Below are 21,120 nucleotides of genomic sequence, written 5' to 3'. Positions count from 1 at the left end.
GAAGTTGAAACAAGCGGGACTCGCAGAGGGTAGGCCCCAACATCAGAAGCTTGTGTCGATCGCTGCTGCTGAGTTGCCGAAGAGAGCCGCGGAGCAGGGGGTGTGGCCGGAAGCAGGTAGAAGGGAGAGGGAGATAGGAAGGCTGTAGAAGCTCCGGAGCATGACACCGACCCCGGCCAGGATGATTTCTTTTTCAGGCGTGCAGCTTACAAGTCCGGCGTCGCAGCGGGAAATAGCCATGCTGAGCAGTGAGCTCAGCACGTACACAGATGAAAGCCTTGCTTGCTGATTGGTCCGGCGGCACGGCGGGGCGGGGACGCCGGACCAATCAGCAAGCAAGGCTTTCATCTGTGTACGTGCTGAGCTCACTGCTCAGCACGGCTATTTCCTGCCGCGACGCCGGACTTGTAAGCTGCACGCCTGCATCGCCAGAATTTAGGTAGGCTGTTTTCATCCCCGTGGGAGTCCCGTGGGCCAGGGGGCGTCCCCGTGGGAGTCCCGTGGATCAGGGGGCATCCCCGTGGGAGTCCCGTGGGCCAGGGGGCATCCCCGTGGGAGTCCCGTGGGCCAGGGGGGGAACCCGCGGGACCCGCGGGATCCCCGCGATCCCCGTTCCCGTGCAGACCTCTACTCCAGGCTTTATTTCTCCTTGTAAGGTTAGTTAGCATTACCCATTCCCCACTCACTATGCTTTGCTTGCATACATGGATTCTGGTTTAATTTCTGTTGCTAACCAATCCTCACATTCATACATCAAACACTCATTCATTATACAGTCCTTCAAAAGGACAGACATGTTTTTTGTTAAGTACTTTAGACCATTGTTATAGAACAAATTCATTCCCTTCCACCACACAGTACCTTACTGTCTCATGTTGCATTCAGACATATATTCTAGGGCTTCTGGGCTGTAATCCATTTCATTCCCCTCAAAGATATATCCCTCTACTTCCATAAGGCGCTCCTCACTCTCTGAAGCTGGGTACAAGCTATCCTCTGGAGCAGCATTTGGCCAGCGCTGATCATGGAATTTTTCCCTTCCAAACAGCTTCTGCTTTGAAAGCAAAGTTTTGTCAGCATGGTGGAGCTGTGGGACAGGAGGTTTCTTAGCAGAAGGCACTATGACAGAGCTCCTAGCCTTCAGTTCCCTGTTATGTGAGGAACATCCTTCCCTCCAGGTTCCTGATTGTCTGTGTGTGTTCTCAACTGGCCTTCATTTATCCTGCTGTGAAACTCTCACTTGTGCTCTAAGAACATTCTGACTGTCAGTTCCACCCCTTTCATTAACCCTTGCTGTGTCAGCTTGCCTGACCAGAGGTTTAACCTGAGAATGAACAGATGATTTATAAAAGGAATTATAGGGGCTTGGAACAGGTATTCTATTCTTCTATGCCATCCTCCCTCTGTTCTGCCCTGCCTGTCTGATCTTAGCACTAGGGACAGAGTTAATGGGCAGCTTCCTTGGCTTAGGAATAGGCACATTTTCTTTAGTGGAAGGGTTTAAAGCCAATTTTGAATCCGTGACAGGAGCTTATCTGTCACAGTGGCCAATCCATCACTTTGCTGACCCTTCCCACATCCAAAATGTCTTGTTCTAGGCATTTTGGACTTGGATGATTTTTTAGATGAGAAGACGGTATAAAGATAGATGACTTGGCAGTCTGGACAATCAAACGGCTGGATGTATAATTAAATGATTCTCGGAAAAAAATATTTTGGACATATTTTTCGAGAATGGACTTTAGACGCTGCTGACTTTGGGCGACTAGCGCTCTAGACCCAAAATAGACTTAGACATTAAAAAAAAAAAATTATGCCGCTCCACAGTGCTAATTTAAAAGGGACTTTATATTTATCCTGCATACAAATTATCCAAAGATGATATAAGTTAATGAGCATGAGATTTACCCCCCGCCCCCTTTTACAAAACTGTGGAAGTGTTTTTTTAAGCACAGGCCAGCACATTGAATGTTCTGCACTGCTCCCAATGTTCATAGGAACTCTATGAGTATCGGGAGCAGCTCAGAGCATTCAACGCACCAGCCGGCATTAAAAACTGCTTATGCAGTTTTGTAAAAGAGGGGGTTAAAGATAACATAGACCCCTTGTTTATTGGGTCAGTTTTATTTTGATTCATAAAATATATCACAAGCTGCAAAAAGTCCACTTTTGTCTAGTACTGTGATTTCCAATCCAAGCCTTGGGACAAATCTAGCCTAGTCTGATTCATAGGCTATCTACAATGAATATGGATGAAATCACATTGCATTCATTGCCTCCATTGTTTACATATCTTCTTGTATTAATTCTAGATGTACTGAAAGCCAGACTGGCTGGGATTGAAGGCAGTTTAATCAGTAGACAGTCACCCAGAGCAGATGCTTCTGTAGGGAAACGGACAGAAAAGTCTGCATTGGCATTTATGCAGGCTACTGTATGCCCAGGCAGGGTGGAAATTGTGCTTCATCTGGTAAGATGGAAAATAGTGGGAGCTGTGTGACTCGAAAGGCTAGGCACCCTGCCCTGAAGTGAGCTAGATAGAATCTTTACAGGGATTCATATATGTAACTAGCTGATGCCCCGGCGTTGCACGGGTATTTAATTATAGCAATAACACTGTAAATGGATTCAAATAAAGATACTTTATAGTGGTGAATGAAATTATTTTTTTATAGCTTAATAAAAAGTACAATATTCAAATTATAATGTGAAATATTTGACAAAATGAATACAATACAACTAACGCAAAACGTGATTATAAACAACATTTTTAGTTTCACCTCCTGGAGCAAGAACATATAAATTCTTGGGTGAACCCACCCTTGAGCAAGCAACATAGAGTTGTGGGCCGCGAGACCCCCAGAACATATCACCCCAGGTAGTGAGGGATCTGCATACCAAGTTTCGTTCAAATTGGTCAAGCCGTTTTTGAATTACTGTGAGAATGGCATCTTTTTACATTATTTCCATTGACATGAATGGGTGAAATCTGATTTTCTGTTTGTAGCTCCGCCCACGTGTGCAGGTGGGCCGCGAGACCCCCAGAACATATCATCCCAGGTAGTGAGGGATCTGCATACCAAGTTTCGTTCAAATCGGTCAAGCCGTTTTTGAATTACTGTGAGAATGGCAGCTTTTTACATTTTTTCCATTGACATGAATGGGTGAAATCTGATTTTATGTTTGTAGCTCCGCCCACGTGTGCAGGTGGGCCGCGAGACCCCCAGAACATATCATCCCAGGTAGTGAGGGATCTGCATACCAAGTTTCGTTCAAATCGGTCAAGCCGTTTTTGCGTGATCGCGGCACATACACACACACATACACACATACATACCTCCGATTATATATATATATAGATTGCATTTTACTGTAAGTTGCACTCATATATGTAATTGCAAGATACTGTAAACCAGCGGTCTCAAACACGCGGCCCGCGGTCTGGACGCAATCAAAAAAGCATTTCTCTTCCCCCTTCCCTTCCTTTTGGAGCAGCAGCGTGTCTGGCCGGCTCAGTCGATCGTTCCGTCAGAGCCGCGGGTTGGCGGCTCCTCGCGCTATCCACTCCTGCATCGGAAGCCTCTCTGACGTCACAACATCAAAGAGGCTTCAGACGCAGGCGCGGATCTCGCGAGGAGCCGCCAACCGCGGCTTTGAATGGAACGATCAACTGAGCCGGCCAGACACGCTGCTGCTCCACAAGGAAGAGAACAGAAGGGGAGGGGAAAGAGAAATGCTTCTGCTGCATAGGAAAGGGGGACCCTAGGGAAATGCTGCTGCTGCTGCTGTACAGGGAAAGGGAGAGGGAGGGAAAGGGGAAGAGAAATGCTTCTGCTGCACAGGAAAGGGGGAAAGGAAATGCTGCTTCTGTTGCTGCTGCACCCAATTGGGGAAAGAGAGGGAAGGAAGGAGAAGGAAGACAAGGGAGAGGAAAGGAACAAGAGAAGCCAAGTTCATGGGATGGAGGGAAGGAAAGGAGATATCAGACCATGGAGGGGGAGGGGGAGATGACAGGCCATGGGGTAAGGGAAGGAGACAGATGCCAGACCAGGGGAAAGGAAGGAAGGAAGGAGGGAGGGAGAGAAAGGAAGGAAAGAGATGCCAGACCATGGAAATAGGACGGAAGAAGAGAGAGATAGAAAGGGAAAGTAAGACATGGAAACGTAGATTTTGAAAAGAAATCAGAAAAATTGAACATTAAATTAATGCCAAAGATGGATGCAAGGCAGAAAGTGAAGATGGAGAGAAAAACAGTCAAAGGACAAGAAGGCCCTGGAAACATAGTTGAAAGCTCAGAAAAATAAAGTTACCAGACAGGTAGGGAAAATGATTTTATTTTCAATATAATAATTGAAATGTGTCTATTTTGAGAAAGAAAAGATATTAAACTTTAAATGTGAGGGCTGCAGAAAAAATAAAGTACTTGGAGGGCCGCAGAAAAAATAGTTAATGTCTTATTAAAGAAATGACAATTTTGCATAAGGTAAAACTCTTTATAGTTTATATATATTTCCTTTTAACTGTTAAAGGAAAGTTTTATAAACTATAAAGAGTTTTACCTCATGCAAAATTGTCATTTCTTTAATAAGGCATTAATTATTTTTTCTGCAGCCCTCCAAGTACCTACAAATCCAAAATGTGGCCCCACAAAGGGTTTGAGTTTGAGACCACTGCTGTAAACTGTGTTTAACATATGTAAGTAGTATAATGTTGCGGCCATAATAAATCCACTCTTCTTAGACATTTTGTTGTGTGTTGATATTGTATGTGGGATGAAAGAGTGCCAAGGTGCCACCTGCCCATTTTGTCCATTGCTTCTAGTACAAACCAGAGATTCCAAAAGTAGACTGTCCAAAAGAATGAGATTTAAGGGCAATGTATATAAGATATACTTTTACCAATTTTACTTCACAAATGGAAAAAGCAAAATACAGTATTCTGCTTTTTTTGATGCTTTTTTTGAAGAAATTTGTCAAAGTAATTTAATAATTAATAGGCAAATTCTCTAGGCTGAAAACTTCCGTTCACTTAGGGATCCTTTTATCAAGCCGCGCTAGCAGGGTTAGTGCGTCGGACATTTCATCACACACTAACCCCCGCGGCCGGCTAAAAAACTAACGCCTGCTCAATGCAGGCATTAGCGGTTAGCGTGGCAGGCGGTTTAACGGTGTTAAACCCCTACCGCAGCTTGATAAAAGGACCCCTTAATATTTGCACAGATTGTCAAAGAGAAAGGTTTTTTTAATGTGACTGTCCTGACCAGGAAAACAGAAACTTACACAAGTGTATACACACACACACACACACTAAGGGCTAGATTCACTAAGGGCATGGATCGGATCCGATCCGTGAGCAATCCGATCCGAGCCATGTCCAGGGGGCTGATTCATGAATCACCATCATGCAAATGAGGGTGATTGGAATCACACCCCCAACTGACCGCCCAAATCATTCTACTGCAATCTCAACACATGAGATTGCATCTGTAGATGGTCTGTGCATGCGCTGGCCCTCTGTGCCCTACAAAGGAGGAAACCTACTTTTTTTTTGCAAGCCCGTGGTTTTAACCCGCTTTAAACCCACAGGTTAAAACCACAGGCTTGCACTGTGGGGAAGGGCAGGAGAATCAGGGTGGCAGGAGAGATTTGGGGCTAGAGCAGGGCAGAGAGCAGGACGGCAGAAGTCAGGACAGTCGGAAAGGACCTGAGCGATTGGTCCTCAGCTGTCGCTTATTTTTGATCCGTCAGCCCAGTCGGTGTCCCTCATTTTTTTTTGTGAATCACTGCTTGCCTGCATTTGAATGCCATGCCCCCTCATTTGCATGCGTGGATTGGAGGATGATCGGGACAGAGATTAGTGAATCGGGATGGAGGGAAATCGGGTCACAAAGGGATCGCTAAGTGTTCGGAAGTTAATCGGTGGGCTTAGTGAATCTAGCCCTAAGTCTCTTTTTTAATGCAGTCCTGCTCATATGTTCATTTAGGCACCCCTCCCCACTAAGTCTGCTCACCATTGTGTAACGTGCTTGCATTTGTAGCCAGGTTTTTTCCTCATCTTGTAGCAGACCTTTCATACTGCTCCCAATTCTTCAGTCCTACTCCTCTTCAACCAACCTACCCTTGCTCCCCCAAACCACTCACTAATTCAACTGATTCACTCAAAATACCCTGTGCAGAGCTCAACTTACTCCACAGACCCTCCTTCTGGGGAGATATGATAGACATCTATAAAATACTGAGTGGAGTGGAATGGGTAGATGTGAATTACTTGTTTACTCTTTCCAAAAATACTAGGACTAAAGGGCATGCAATAAAGCTGCACGGTTGGAGAAAATATTTCTTCACTAAACGTGTAATTAAATTCTGGTGTTCATTGCCAAAGAATGTTGTAAAAAGCAGTTAGCTTAGCAGGGTTAAAAAAATAAAACAAAAACAAGTGCAGAGTCAGTTCATAAACCTTTGGAAATATATTTACATAAGCACAATGAGCAGTTAAAAGACAAGAGTTGGGTGGCATTTATGGAATAGCATTTGGTGCTGGGATCCGCACCCAGTTTGGGGCATGAAGATTTCCACAAACTGAAACCCGGTGTAAATTCTCATGCCTAAATTAGATATGGATCTCTCTTATTCCATAACACTGCATGCAAATTCCAGGAACACCCCTGATCAGTCCATGACTCTCCCATGGCCTCACCCCCTTTTCAGATCTGTGCATAAAATTTACATGTGAATCCTGGTAACTAAAGATGCATGCACACATTTAAGTTAATGCTAATTAAGAACATAGGAACATAAGCAATGCCTCCACTGGGTCACACCTGAGGTACATCGTGCCCAGCAGTCCGCTCACACGGCGGCCCAACAGGTCCAGGACCTGTGCAGTAATCCTCTATCTATACCCCTCTATCCCCATTTCCAGCAGGAAATTGTCCAATCCTTTCTTAAACCCCAGTACCGTACTCTGTTGTTAATTGATTATTAGTGCCTAATTATCCATGCTAATCAGCTCATTTATTAATTAAATTGTGTGGATATTTGCAGGCATTCAGGACTTACCATGGGACACCTCAGTGTATCCTGCAGTAAGCACTTATGGTAAGTATACACTAGTACTTTGCATTATTTAGTAAAAGCAGCCTAACATGACCACATATTTATGGATGGAGCTGCGTTTCCTTTATCTCTGCAAGTTAAGATTTTAGGGATTATTTTGGACTCCCAGCTTATTCTGTGCCCTCCCATGAGGCTAGGTGTTAAAATGATATTTTACCATATTCATTAAGGCCACTGCTGGACGCCATTGATTTTTGTTCTGTTTTACAAACTCTGGTTTTCTCAGTTTGGGATTATTGCAATGCTCCTTTTTAGGTTGTTCACTAAATCAGCGTCAGACTTCACAGTTGGCTCAGAATGCTGCCGCTAGGCTCATTACTGGCCTTCCTAGATACTCTCATGTCACTACAACATTGATTTGTCTACCTTGGTTGCCAGTACTTTTTATGCCAGATTTAAGATCTTACTTTTTAGATTTAAACCACTGCAGAGTCTGGCATCCTATTATCTAATGGAGGTGATCCATATTTATTATCTGGCCAGAGCATTGCACTCCAAGGGAATGCAATATTTTCAGATTCCTTCAGTGCATAATACTTGTTGACTGAGATTAGAAAGAGGCTTTTTTTTTCTCTCTCCTGCCAGTCCTCTTGAATGTGCTCAGAATGAAATCTACTGTCGAGTCATTTAAGAAGCAATTGAAGAACTATTTATTTGGACAGGCTTTTGGCATCGGACAAGGCTAGGTGCCATGGGCTTAGAGTGGTATAGACAGTATGATTCCCGTTTATATTTTTTTACAGTTTATGTTTGTATTGTTTGTTTTATCCAGTTTGAATGTTTATTTCCACTTTGCCAAGGTTAGGCGACACACCAGACTAATCTGGTGTGTTAATAAGATTAGCTGAGCTGAGCACCTGCAGGTGGGATTTGTGTAAATGGGATAGGGATGAGGGAGGGATAAAGGGAGGTGACATGGGCAGTGAAGGCTCTGTAGGACAGTGAATATGAAAGAGATAGCAAGAGTGGAAGTAGGGATGTAACAGAATTCTGGATTGGTGGAGCTAAATAAACAGTGGGATTGGTGGAAACCTGAGGGAACGGTACAGTTTTGGGGGTGAAGAACTTTTGTGCATGAAAGAGGAGCTGAACTTGGGTGTGATAGTATGTGATTATCTTAAGGTAGCCAAACAGGTTGAAAAGACGATGGCAAAAGCTAGAAGAATGCTAGGGTATATAGGGAGAGGTATGGCCAGTAGGAAAAAGGAAGTACTGATGCCTCTGTATAAGTCTCTGGTGAGACCTATTTTAGAATATTGTATGCTGAGAATGTGGGGCATGGTAATATACAAAAACCGATATGGGGCCCAATGACATCTTATGTTACCTCATTATAGGGGAGCTTAAGGTTTAACTGTAAGCTGATAACGGTGGCTGTTATAGTTGTAGTGGGGTAGGGGAAGGTGGGGGGGGTTGGTATGAGAGAGTTTGTATTAGGAGTAGAGGGTGGCAGGGATTGGTTGTTGGTGTGCTAGGACAGAAGGATTGGGTGTTAGGAAAGGAGAGTTATGATTGGTAGAGGAATCATGTGGGAACAAGGGGAATTTGGCGGGTTAAATCATTTTTGGGAAAGGTGGGAGTGTGGGAAGAGGTAGGTAGGTAGGGTTAAATTTGTTCCCTTCCCACCCGCCCAGTTTTTTTGGGTTTTTGTTTTGGTGGGTGGAGATTGGGTTGGTCGCAGCTTGGTGTTATGGGGTGAATTGTGGACAGTGTGGCTTATAAAGTTATGTATTATATATGTTTATCCTGCAGAGTCATGCGGTGGCTGGCATGACTCTGCGACACTGCGAGTCTTGCTGGGGGAAGTGGGGTTTGCTGGAATGTGGTGAGATGGGCTAATTCGACACCGATTAGCCTCAAGGGGTTTGAGTTTTGTAAGTTGAGCTAGTTCGACACTGAATAGCTCAAAAGGTTTATGGTTGTTAAGCTACACTGAATTATTTATGTATGAAAATGTTATATTTTATGAATTCATTGATTGATAAGTTTAATAAAGCTGCGGCCCATGCTTTGCCATTACTAAGGGGTCCTTTTATCAAGCTGCAGTAGGGGTTTAACGCGCATTAAACTGCCTGCCGCACTAGCCGATAATGCCTGCATTGAGCAGGTGTTAGTTTTTTAGCCAGCCGCGGGGGTTAGCACCAGTGTTCCCTCTAAGCTGCGCTGGCGTGCGCTGGCGCACAAAATATTTACATCCAGCGCACAAGTTTCACGTCACAGCGCACGGCGGGCAGGGCGGCGAGAGGAGAATCGGGCGAGTTGGCTCATAACTTGCTGGCGCCCGATATTTGTAGCGCACAGCGAAAAAAATTTTGCTCACAACACCCGCCCGCTTAGAGGGAGCACTGGTTAGCACGGGATGAAATGTCCAACGCGCTAACCCCACTAGTGCAGCTTGATTAAAGGACCCCTAAGTGTTATTGTGTCTTTATTTAGTAATGGTGAGATGAGGAGTGATGCGAATGCCAGTGTTATTGATAATAAGTAAGTGATTACTGTGATTCAGGTTTTTGTTTATTTTGGTACATATCCAGGGTAGGTTGTGGGAGGGATATTTATGTCATAATCTGATATTTGAGGTGGGTGGGAAGATATCATTATCTAATAGGGTAAAATTTTTATGGTAATACAGTGGTACCTCGGTTTACGAGTGCACCGGTTTGCAAGTGTTTTGCAAGACGAGCAAAACATTTGCAAAATCGGTGCCTCGGAAACCGAGCATGGCTCGATTTACGAGCACCTCCCCGCAATCCGGCACCCCCCCCTGCGATCCGGCACCCCCCCTGCCTCGAACCTACCCCCCGACACGATTGGGCACCCCCCCTTGCCACGATCCGACCCCCCCCCCCCCGACACAATTGGGCACCCCCCGACACGATCCGACATCCCCCCGACACAATTGGGCACCCCCCCCGCCGCTTCTTACCCTCATCTGGGCACTCTTGGCCTACTCGTCTGCTGGGCCTTGAGCATCTGAGCATGCTCAAGGCCTGCGAGTTCACGTTCACATTCAGAACGTGAGCTCGCAGGCCTTGAGCATGCTCAGATGCTCAAGGCCCAGCAAACGAGTAGGCCGATCTTCAAGAGTGCCCAGATGAGGGTAAGAAGTGGCAGGGGGGGGTGCCCAATTGTGTCGGGGGGATGTCGGATCGTGTCGGGGGGTGCCCAATCTTGTCGGGGGGTGGGTCGGATCGTGGCGGGGGGTGCCCAATCGTGTTGGGGGGGGGCGGATCGTGGCGGGGGGGGTGTCGGATCGAGGCAGGGGGGGTGCCGGATCGCAGGGGGGGTGCCTGATCGCAGGGGGGGGCCTTCGAGGGGAGCAATGCCGGTTCTCGGGGGGGGGGGGGGGAACGCATCAAAGCGAGTTTCCATTATTTCCTATGGGGAAACTCGCTTTGATAAACGAGCATTTTGGATTACGAGCATGCTCCTGGAACGGATTATGCTCGTAATCCAAGGTACCACTGTATATGTATTTATGTTCTATTGAATGATTATTGGGTGGGTGGATGGAAGGGTGTGTGGGGAAAATGGTTGATTATGAGCATGTTAAAATGTGCTTTTATTGTATCATTGTACATTGCATTTGTTGTATTGCATTGTTGAAGGTATGAAAATCAATAAAGATTTATTAAAAAAAAAAAAAAAAGAATATTGTGTACAATTCCGAAGACCACACCTTCAAAAATATATAAACAGAATGGAGTCAGTCCAGAGGAAGGCAACTAAAATGGTTAGTGGTCTAAATGGGGACAGACTTAAAGATCTCAGTATTAATTTAATTTATTTTCTATCCTGTTGTCTCCAAAGAGCTCAGAATGGGTTACAGGATAAACATACTTACTTTCAGCACAAGTTTACAATACAAGTTTTTATCCTAACTTGACACATACTAAGGGTCTAATATTAATATACCTAATATACAGTTTACTGGTTACATTTTGCCATAGTTATCCTTACAGTACAAAGTTTTCAGAACAAGTTTTATCCTAATTTGACACACATGAACAGTTTACAGGTTAGATTTACCATAGTTGCAGTGCAAGATTTGACAATACAAGTTACCTATACTTTGGAGGAAAGGCAAGAGATGGGAGTATGATTGAGATATTTAAATACCTATGTGGCATAAATGCTCATTTGAAGTGAAGCTCTGGAAAGAGAGGACATAGGATGAGGTTAAGAGGTGATAGGCTCAGGAGTATTATAAGGAAATACTTTTTTTTTTTACAGAAAGGGTGGTAGATGCATAAGGTCTCCTGGTAGAGATGTTGGAGAGAAAGACTGCGTCTGAATTCAATAAAGCATGGGACAGGCTCGTGAGATCTCTTAGAAAGAGGATGAGATAGTAGATGCTGTGGATGGGCAAACTAGATGGGCTATTTGACCTTTATCTGCCACATGTTTCTATGTAAAAAAAAAAAAAAAGAAGAAAACATTTTTTCTTATAAACTAATAGAGTCTTTAAGGCTTTCTCCAGCTCCAAGTAAGAAAAGGCGATGGGATTTGATATATCATCTTTCTATGGTTATAATCATGGTGATTTGTATATTATATGCAGATATTTTATATTGTACCTGGGGCAGTGGAGGCTTAAGTAACTTGTTCAGAGTCACAAGGAGGTGAAATAGAAACTAAACCCAATTCCCCTGGGTCTCAGGCCACTAGACTATTCCTCTACTCTGCACTATTTATCACAAACAAAAGCATTTGCATGTACAGTATATATAAGTCTTTTCTTACCTTGGAACTGGGCATTAAATCCTTTACGTCTGTGGTTACTGTCAGAAGTGAAATGGAGGCGCAGCCAGTTCTTGTTGCTGATTACAGGGGAAGGTAGGTTCATGCCTGTCAGCCTATAAAGGAAATGCATTCCCATTAGTCTATCAGTTCATTTTTAACCAAATGTAGATAGTTTTAAAAATAGGTTTAGGTACAGTACACATTTGACCCTAGACCCTAAGAAGAGTAAACAAATACAAAATAAATGTAATATAAGGTATAAAGGCAATGCTATAATTGTATGAATGCAGTTATACCTTGCATGTATAAGTGCACAGAAAAGTGGAGGGTGTGTATGTGTGTTTTAGTACATAATTACACAAAGGGTGGAATGTGGGCAGGGCATGCCTCCTCTTTACAGTCTAACAAAAGGCAACATAAGTCAATATTTAAGACATTAGTCCCAACAAGGATCCAAGTTTCAACATATCAAAGATGCCTTCCTCAGGGGACACTTTGCTTGCAAAAGCTGAGTGTGATTCACTCTTCATCAGCTGCCGCACGATAAGGGACTATTGTCTTAAATAAAGACTTAATGCCTTTTGTTAGACTGTTTATATTCTAAGGCGAGGTGTTTTTCTGTCTGCCTTCATGCCTCCTATTTATACATGTAAATTACAGAATTTGCACATTGCATGTTTCACTTAGGTTTGACCATTTATGCATGCCATTGACTTGCTGCAACTGGGTATGCCTAACTTTGCACACTAATCTAGGTTATGCTAGTATTCTATAACAGAATCTGTGTGTCCAGAAGCCACTGTAGACTAGTGCACTGTAGGTGCTAAACAGGGCATTGATAGAAATATCACCATACGGTATTCATAAATCATAAGTACCATAATTCCCCATGTATAAGCCGTGCCCAGTGTATAGGCTGCAGAAAATGATGCGTTTCTTTTTATACCTGCTAGATAAGCCGCCCCATGTTACTAGCCACGGCTTATCTAGATTAGCTGAATTTTTAAAAAATAATTTCCCCCCCCCCCCACATATGTTTTTAAATCCCCCTTAAATACCTCCATAGCTGCCGGCTGCCTCCTCCAATCTTACGGTCAGCGGTGCAGAGCAGGAGAGATCTTTTCGGCATCCAGCTTGGCCCCGAACCGCTTCCGGACTGGCTGTTGTCAGTTCTCGCGGGACTCACGAGAACTGACAGCAGCAAGTCTGGAAGCAGCGCAGGGCCGGGCTGGATGCCAAAACGATCGCTCCTGCCCTGTACCACTGTCCGCGAGATTGGAGGAAGCAGCCGGCAGCTGTGGAGTTATTTAAGGGGGATTTTAAAGGTTTAGATAGGCTGCCCCATTTATGTAAGCTGCACCGTATAGGCAGGTTTGTAAAACCTATGTATAGGCCGTGGCCTATGCATGGGGAAATACGGAAAAAGCACAAGACAAAGAAAATCATTTTTTGTGTTTCTATTTTGAGGAGCTCTAAAATTCCGCTTCTAATATCTACATGTTAGCAATTTCTATTCCACTGTTCTTTTTGCAGAAACACCAGATGTGCAATGGATTTCTTAAAGATATAATGTCACATTGTCAGTTACAAAATGTCAAAGAGTGAAAAGAAGCATCGATTAACCTGTCAAGGGTTTATGATTACATTGCTTTTAAAACACTTTTGCATATAAGCTTTTCTCTGAGTCATTAAAAAATATTCTTACTAATCTCTTCAGGTGAAACACATTCAAGTATAATATTTATTAAACTTAAACTCAATTTGATACACTGATATATATATTTTTTTATTTATAATTTTCAATCATTACAATGACATAATGAATAAAGAAAAAGACAATTCATTACAATTTTAAAGTAAGTAACTCATCAATTCATAATTTCTTTTCAAGCCCACATTATTGGGGAGATATACTTCATTTCAGAAAATATTAAATTAGGAAAAAATTTTGAGTGAACTCAAAGTCCAAACATTATGGACCTCGGTCCAATCATTAATTAATGGGGTTTAATTATTTACTTCCTCTTTTCTATATAGGTAAACAGCAATCATTTCATTTCTCTAGCCAGCAGAAATTGTTGTAACTATATTGGGTCCCAAAATCCAAATTCAGTGTCTTCTAATTTAATAAGGCACTTGCAGGGAAATTTTATATAAAAGGATGCCTCCAGAGCTACTACTCTAATTTTTAACTTCAAAAATTCTTTTCTCCTGAATTGGGTGGCTCTGGAGACATCCGGAAAGATTCTTACCAAGTCGCCACAAAATTTTGTTAATCTATTTTTGAAGTACAATTTCATTAATAACATCTTATCCATCTCACTCATGCAGGTTATCACCAGGGTGGACCGAGCCTGGATCAAATCTTGACTGTCCTCTAGAAAATCTGTCAGATTGATTTCAGTTGATACCAGTTGGTCAACACCCTGGTTAGATTCAAGTTTTTTTCTGAGGAATATAGTAGTAATTATTAATTGGAAAACTCTCCACATTGGGTAATCCCAGTATTTCCTTAAATAATTTTTTTAACAATATATCAGAAGATAACAAATGGGTCACTGGGAAATTAACCAAGTAAAGATTCCTTGCTCGATATAAATTTTCCATTATTTCTAATTTAGAATGCATGATACAAGAATCCTTAACCGCAGAGGTAGAAACTGTCTGCAATATGGTAACTTGAGATTCCATTGTATTCAACCTCTTATGTAAGGAATCTACATTAGTATTCACATTCTCTAACTTATGAACAACTGCTTGTGAAAAATCCACTGTTTGTTTTACTGTTGACCTTAGAAGCCCCTCTATTCTAGATATTACTAATCGCAAATCTTTAAGTGTAATATCTTGTGATTCCTCTGGTAAGGATTATACCTCCGCAAAGCTTGAAAATTCAATTGGCTTAGGAATTAAAGTATATACTACTACATTACATTACATTAGGGACTTCTATTCCACCTATACCTTGGCGGATTACAAAAGAACTAACTGGACATTTCCAGTGAAGTTACAACAGTTTTGTGGGTTTTTTTGTTTGTTTTTTTTGGTTCCAAGGGAGGAGAGGTAGCTGGATTAATTCCAGAAGAACTTGCAAATTGGATATTAAATTTACTGTACGTTACTGTGTGATATAACAAATAGATTACAGTTAGAGTACAAATAAGATTACGTTACATTTTAGGGATCTGAGTACTTGGTTGGTGTTTTGGGGAGGAAGAGATTATTTAAGTGGAGGTGTTGGGGGAGAATTTATCTAGGAGGAGGGGGAAGGGTTGGGTTAAGATATCTGGATAAATTTTTTGAAAAGTAGGGTTTTGATTTCTTTTCGAAAAGTTTTGAAGTCGCCCGTTGCCGTCAACAGGTTGGAGATGGAGTGGTTAAGTTTTGCTGCTTGTGTCGCCAGAAGGTTATCAAACATCTTTTTGCGCTGAGTGCCCTTGAATGGAGGGAAGGCAAAAGGGTTCGGAGTTCTTCTTTGTCTTGAGGTGAGAATCTGGTTTAGGCGTTTGTTTAGATAGGGGGGGGCGGAGCCGTTTAATGCTTTGAATAATAGACAGTAGAATTTGAATTGAATTTGTGCTTGCCAGTAAGAATCTAGGAAGGTAGCCAGTAAGAATCTAGGAAGGCAGTTGTAATATGATCATATTTTCTCAGGGAGTAGATCAGTCTGAGGGCAGTGTTTTGTATAGTCTGAAGTTGTTTTATCATGTTGGCAGGACAAGGTAGATAGAGGGAATTGCAATAAGAGGAGTGTGTGGCGCAGTGGTTGGATCTACAGCCTCAGCACCCTGGGGTTGTGGGTTCAAACCCCGCGCTGCTCCTTGTGACCCTGGGCAAGTCACTTAATCCTCCATAGCTCCAGGTACATTAGATAGATTGTGAGCCCACCGGGACAGAGAGGGAAAATGCTTGAGTACCTGATTGTAAAAACCGCTTAGATAACTTTGATAGGCGGTATATAAAATCCTAATAAACTTGAAACTTGAATAGTCCAGTAGACCTAAGACTAGGGATTGGACAATTAGCCTGAATTGTGCTGGGTCGAAGAATTTTCTTATTTTACGTAGATTTCTCATAATTAAAAAAGCTTTCTGGGATGTTTTATTGATTTGGGACTGCATTGTGCAGCATCTGTCTATCGTTACTCCTAGGGCTGTATTGGGTGTTTTTAATTTTCAGTTCTGTAATGGTGGGAGTTTTGGCCTTTTCAAGCAGAAGGAATTTTGTTTTATCTGAGTTTAGTTTCAGTTTGTGGTCTACCATCCATTAATCCACTAATCTATTAGACTCAGCAGAGGAAACCTCCTTCTCAGAGGGATTAGTAGGGCTTACATTGGTCCCACTAGCATTCAATACTGGTGGAGGGGGAGGAGTTCGATTGAGGGGACTTAATGAAGCACCAGAGATAGAAGAATCCAAATTAAGAGCTACTCCGGGGTATTATCAATTGATTTGAAATGCCTATCCATTGGACCTGTAATTGCTGGCATTTAACTTTTTAGTTTGACTTTTCTTTTTCCCATAGTTTAACTTAATACTCTATAACTCAATTCAATACACAATATTACAACCTTGTTTTTAACTCCTCATGGCTCTTCGTGGCTCCCAAGGGGCCTGGCACGCCCCTTCAGCCATGCCCTACAGCGGCATGGCTGCGGCCGCATGCTGCATCTGCAGCATAGTTTTAAAGCTGGAAGAGATGGACCTGATGATGTCAGCGGCCCATCTCTCTTAATACCTGCCAGAAGCCAGCACCAGTCCCAGCAAAGAAAGTTCAAAAAAGTTGGCCTGCCACAGGGAATCCGGGGCTCAAAACAAGTTTCCTCTCAGCTACCCTCCAGTAAATACTGCTCCCCACACTAATATTATTTAACACAAGTTTATAAAGACAGATAATGAGTATTAAAAGATAAATTCCTAAAAGTAAGTCCATAGGCCATTATTGAGATGGTATGGGGAAATCCACTGCGTATTCCTAGGATAAGCAGCATAAAATCTGTTTTACTACTTTGGATCTAGCTAGGTACTTGGACCTAGGTTGGCCACTGCTAGAAACAGGATACTGGGCTTGATGGACCTTCGATTTGTCCCAGTATGGCAATTTTAAGATCACAATTTGAAATCCCAGGTGCAAGAGAAATAAAACTTCAAACAAGTAGGAAAAGAGCCTTCTCATGTGTGCAGCCATTTCTCCAGTAGCTGGCTTGAGGAATTTGGTATATGTGACAAACAGTGAATCTCAGGATATTTCATTAGTGGGGGTGGAGACTAGTGGAGGCTGGAATCTTATCTTGGTTTAGAGCAGTGGTCTCAAACTCAAACCCTTTGCGGGGCCACATTTTGGATTTGTAGGTACTTGGAGGGCCGCAGAAAAAATAGTTAATGTCTTATTAAAGAAATGACAATTTTGCATGAGGTAAAACTCTTTATAGTTTATAAAACTTTCCTTTAACAGTTTAAAGGAAAGATATATAAACTATAAAGAGTTTTACCTCATGCAAAATTGTCATTTCTTTAATAAGACATTAACTATTTTTTCTGCGGCCCTCCAAGTACTCTATTTTTTCTGCAGCCCTCACATTTAAAGTTTAATATCTTTTCTTTCTCAAAACTGGCACATTTCAATCACTATATTGAAAATAAAATTATTTTCCCTACCTTTGTTGTCTGGTGTCTTTATTTTTCTGTGCTTTCAACTATGTTTCCAGGGTCTTCTTGTCCTTTGACTGTTTTTCTCTCCGTCTTCACTTTCTGCCTTGCATCCATCTTTGTTAAGACCAAATACAGGGAATGTCTATAAACGATAGTCAGTGAAGAACTATGTATATAATGAAAAACTGACTATAAAGTAAAGAAATTACCAGTGAGGAGGAAGCGAAAAACTCATTAGCTGTACGCTCAGAGAAGTGAAACTCTGAAGAGGGGGTGGAAACCTCCTCTTAGGGTAAGAGTTTACCGTCCAGTCATTACATATACTTCATGAATAATCACTCTCTGAACACTGGTAAAACATTATGTTAATGGTTAAATTCTCTTGCAAGGTTGGCGTGAATTTTTCAAATTTCTTATGCCAAAACTCACTGGAGTGCTGGTTTGAAACACTTATCTTGTAAGTATTACTCTTGAGACCCCCAAGAGTCATACTTACAAGATAAGTGTTTCAAACCAGCACTCCAGTGAGTTTTGGCATAAGAAATTTGAAAAATTCACGCCAACCTTGCAAGAGAATTTAACCATTAACATAATGTTTTACCAGTGTTCAGAGAGTGATTATTCATGAAGTATATGCAATGACTGGACGGTAAACTCTTACCCTAAGAGGAGGTTTCCACCCCCTCTTCAGAGTTTCACTTCTCTGAGTTTTTCGCTTCCTCCTCACTGGTAATTTCTTTACTTTATAGTCAGTTTTTCATTATATATATATTGTATCCATCTTTGGCATTAACTTAATGTTCACTTTTTCTGCTTTCTTTTCAAAATCTACGTTTCCATGTCTTACCTTCCCTTCCTATCCTCTCTTCTTCTGTCCTATTTCCATGGTCTGGCATCTCTTTCTATTTCCATGGTCTGGCATCTCTTTCCTTCCTTTCTCTCCCTCCCTCCTTCCTTCCTTTCCCCTGGTCTGGCATCTGACTCCTTCCCTTCCCCCATGCCATGGCATCTCTCCCTCCCCCTCCATGGTCTGATATCTCCTTTCCTTCCCTCCATCCCATGAACTTGGCTTCTTCTCTTGTTCCTCTCCTCTCCCTTCTCCTTCCTTCTCTCTCTTTCTCCAATTGGGTGTAGCAGCAACAGAAGCAGCATTTCCCTTCCCCCTTTCCTGTGCAGGAGAGGCATTTCTCTTCCCCTTTCCCTCCCTCTCCCTTTCCCTGTACAGCAGCAGCAGCATTTCCCTAGGGTCCCCCTTTCCTATGTAGCAGAAGCATTTCTCTTTCCCCTTCCCTTTCATTTTCTTCCTTGTGGAGCAGCAGCATGTCTGGCCGGCTCGTTCCATTCAAAGCCGCGGGTGGCGGCTCCTTGCGAGATCCGCGCCTGCGTCTGAAGCCTCTCTGATGTGACATCAGAGAGGCTTCCGATGCAGGAGTGGATAGCGCGAGGAGCCGCCAGCCCACGGCTTTGAACGGAACGAGCCAGCCAGACATGCTGCTGCTCCAAAAGGAAGGAAAAGGGGAAGAGAAATGCTGTTGATTGCGTCCAGACCGTGGGCCACAAATAAAACCTGGAGAGCCACATGTGGCCCGCGGGCCGCGTGTTTGAGACCGCTGGTTTAGAGTGTAGGCTGGAATCTTATCTTGGCTTAATGAATGTCCAAGCCTGCTGTTTACTACAGAAACACAGAGTGAGACATGATAGTTTGTTACGTTGCAAGTAATGTGAAAATAGCATAAAAGGAGCAAACGCAGGACTTTCCTTGGAATCCATCGGTGTACCGTAAAGGGGTAGTCCTATGATCGACCTGGTCCATCGGCCACCTGAAAAGGGGGATTTCCCAGCTGTGAGGGGTGGTGTTGCTACGATCATGGTGAAGTTATCATTTGTGTTTTGTATATTACACTTCCACCTCCATATTTGCAGGGGTTAGGGGTCAGAGCCGGCCCACAAATATGGAAAAAACTGTGAATAATATTTGGGCAGGTTCTGCCCTTATCTCCCGCTTCCCCCAGCTATTTTTAGCCCTGTAAGCCCCCCCCCCCCCTTAAGCCTTACCTGGTGGTCTAGCAGGTTTTCAGGCAGGAGCGATCTTCCCACGCTCCTGCCCTGTGCAGATCGATCACAGGAAATGGCTGCCTTGAGCTCCCGTAGTCTCTTGAGCCATTTCCTGTGAGTGATCTGCAGGGGGCAGGAGTGTGGGAAGATCACTTCTGCCTGAAAACCCTCTAGACCACCAGGTAAGTCTTAAAGGGGGGGTGGGCTTACAGGGCTAAAAATAACCTGAAAAAATGAAAAACAAATTCTGGTCAAAAATCGTGAATAACCGAATCAAATTCGCGAATACGCAATTTATGTAATGATTAAATTAGTATAATAAGCATTACCTTGTGTATGTCTCTTTGTATGCCGTGAAGTCCTGACTACCTAACGAACTTGGCATTACATCATATTTGGGTCCCTGCCTTTGGAATTCCATACTTCATGACTTCTTTAAAGGAACATCTCCTTCTGGAAACTGTTGAAACCTATTATTTTTTGTCTGCACTATGGATCCATCCAAAGTCCACTAATGAATGTCTCTCACTAGCTACTGTATCTGGTGGTAGCCTTTCTTGGATGATAAAATTAAGGCATTTGTTCCGTTCATTGGTCCAAAATGAAGCTTAGAACTAGAAACTGTCTAGAGTTTACTTTAGTTTAATTTTTAATCTCTCTCATTTTCCCGATATTGATATTTATAAATTTATATTTTTAATTTAACTATTCTATTTTTCCTTATTATTATGTAGCCATAATACTCATTTTCTTGGAACTTTGTTTTGGCTTTTTCAGGAGAGATCATGATCAGTTTAGTGGCCTTGTCTAATTGAAATGTAGGCCAGCATTTCAATGGCCTACATTTCAGGCACCTATTGTTGCACTAGGAAGACACCTAGGGCCATTTAAACTCGCCTAAGGCCACATTCGGGCAAAACCATGCCCACACCCAGCCTTGGATGAACTTAAGAATCCCTACACATCTCCCTCAACTGCAACAGAAGCCTACAGTGTAGGCAGCCTGCCTCGGGTTGTTTTTTTAGAAAATGTTTGCCCTGATTGGCTGGTTAGAAAGCAGTAGGATGCCTACCGCTGCCTACAATCGGGACACCGTTTATAGAATATGGACCTAGGTGTTTCTGCATTATTTGGCTAGTGCATTCTCAGTAGCATGTGCTAACCAGATAATACAGAGTTAACGTGGGAGCACTCACCACCTCCTGAATAGGTGGTGGCTAGTGCTTCCCTGTTTATTTTTTGTATGTCTTGTTGCATCAATGGAAAAAAAAAAACTAGCACAACACAGAAACATAAACACACACACACACACACAGAAAAAGTAAAAAGCAAAGATAAAATCCTAAAAATTACCATGTTCAATCTGGGATTAGTGTGCCAGAAAGTTCCACATTAAACCATGCTAAGCCTAGATTTTAGTATGGTTTAGTAAAAGGACCCCTTAAAGTCAACTGTATTAAATTCTTTTTTCATGCCTATAGTTTTGAAACATAGAAGAGAACAAGAAATTCAGCTTATTTTATCGAGTTGACTCAACATATTAAATTAAAGGAAC

General features: G+C 42.7%; 1 protein-coding gene across 1 annotated transcript in view; it reads right to left on the bottom strand.

Moving 5' to 3' along the window:
* Positions 1-21,120, bottom strand: part of CSMD1 (CUB and Sushi multiple domains 1) — a 2,397,241-nt gene that overhangs the window by 1,242,610 nt on the left and 1,133,511 nt on the right. The window contains exon 5 of the mRNA XM_033936341.1: positions 11,859-11,971. Within this exon, the coding sequence (XP_033792232.1) occupies positions 11,859-11,971 (113 nt within the window). The remainder of the gene's footprint in view (positions 1-11,858; positions 11,972-21,120) is intronic.

Source organism: Geotrypetes seraphini, chromosome 3 (assembly GCF_902459505.1).
Source record: "Geotrypetes seraphini chromosome 3, aGeoSer1.1, whole genome shotgun sequence".
NCBI classification, from domain to species: domain Eukaryota; kingdom Metazoa; phylum Chordata; class Amphibia; order Gymnophiona; family Dermophiidae; genus Geotrypetes; species Geotrypetes seraphini.
Note: the sequence above shows the minus strand (reverse complement) of the source record. Positions and strands in the feature narration are given on the sequence as shown.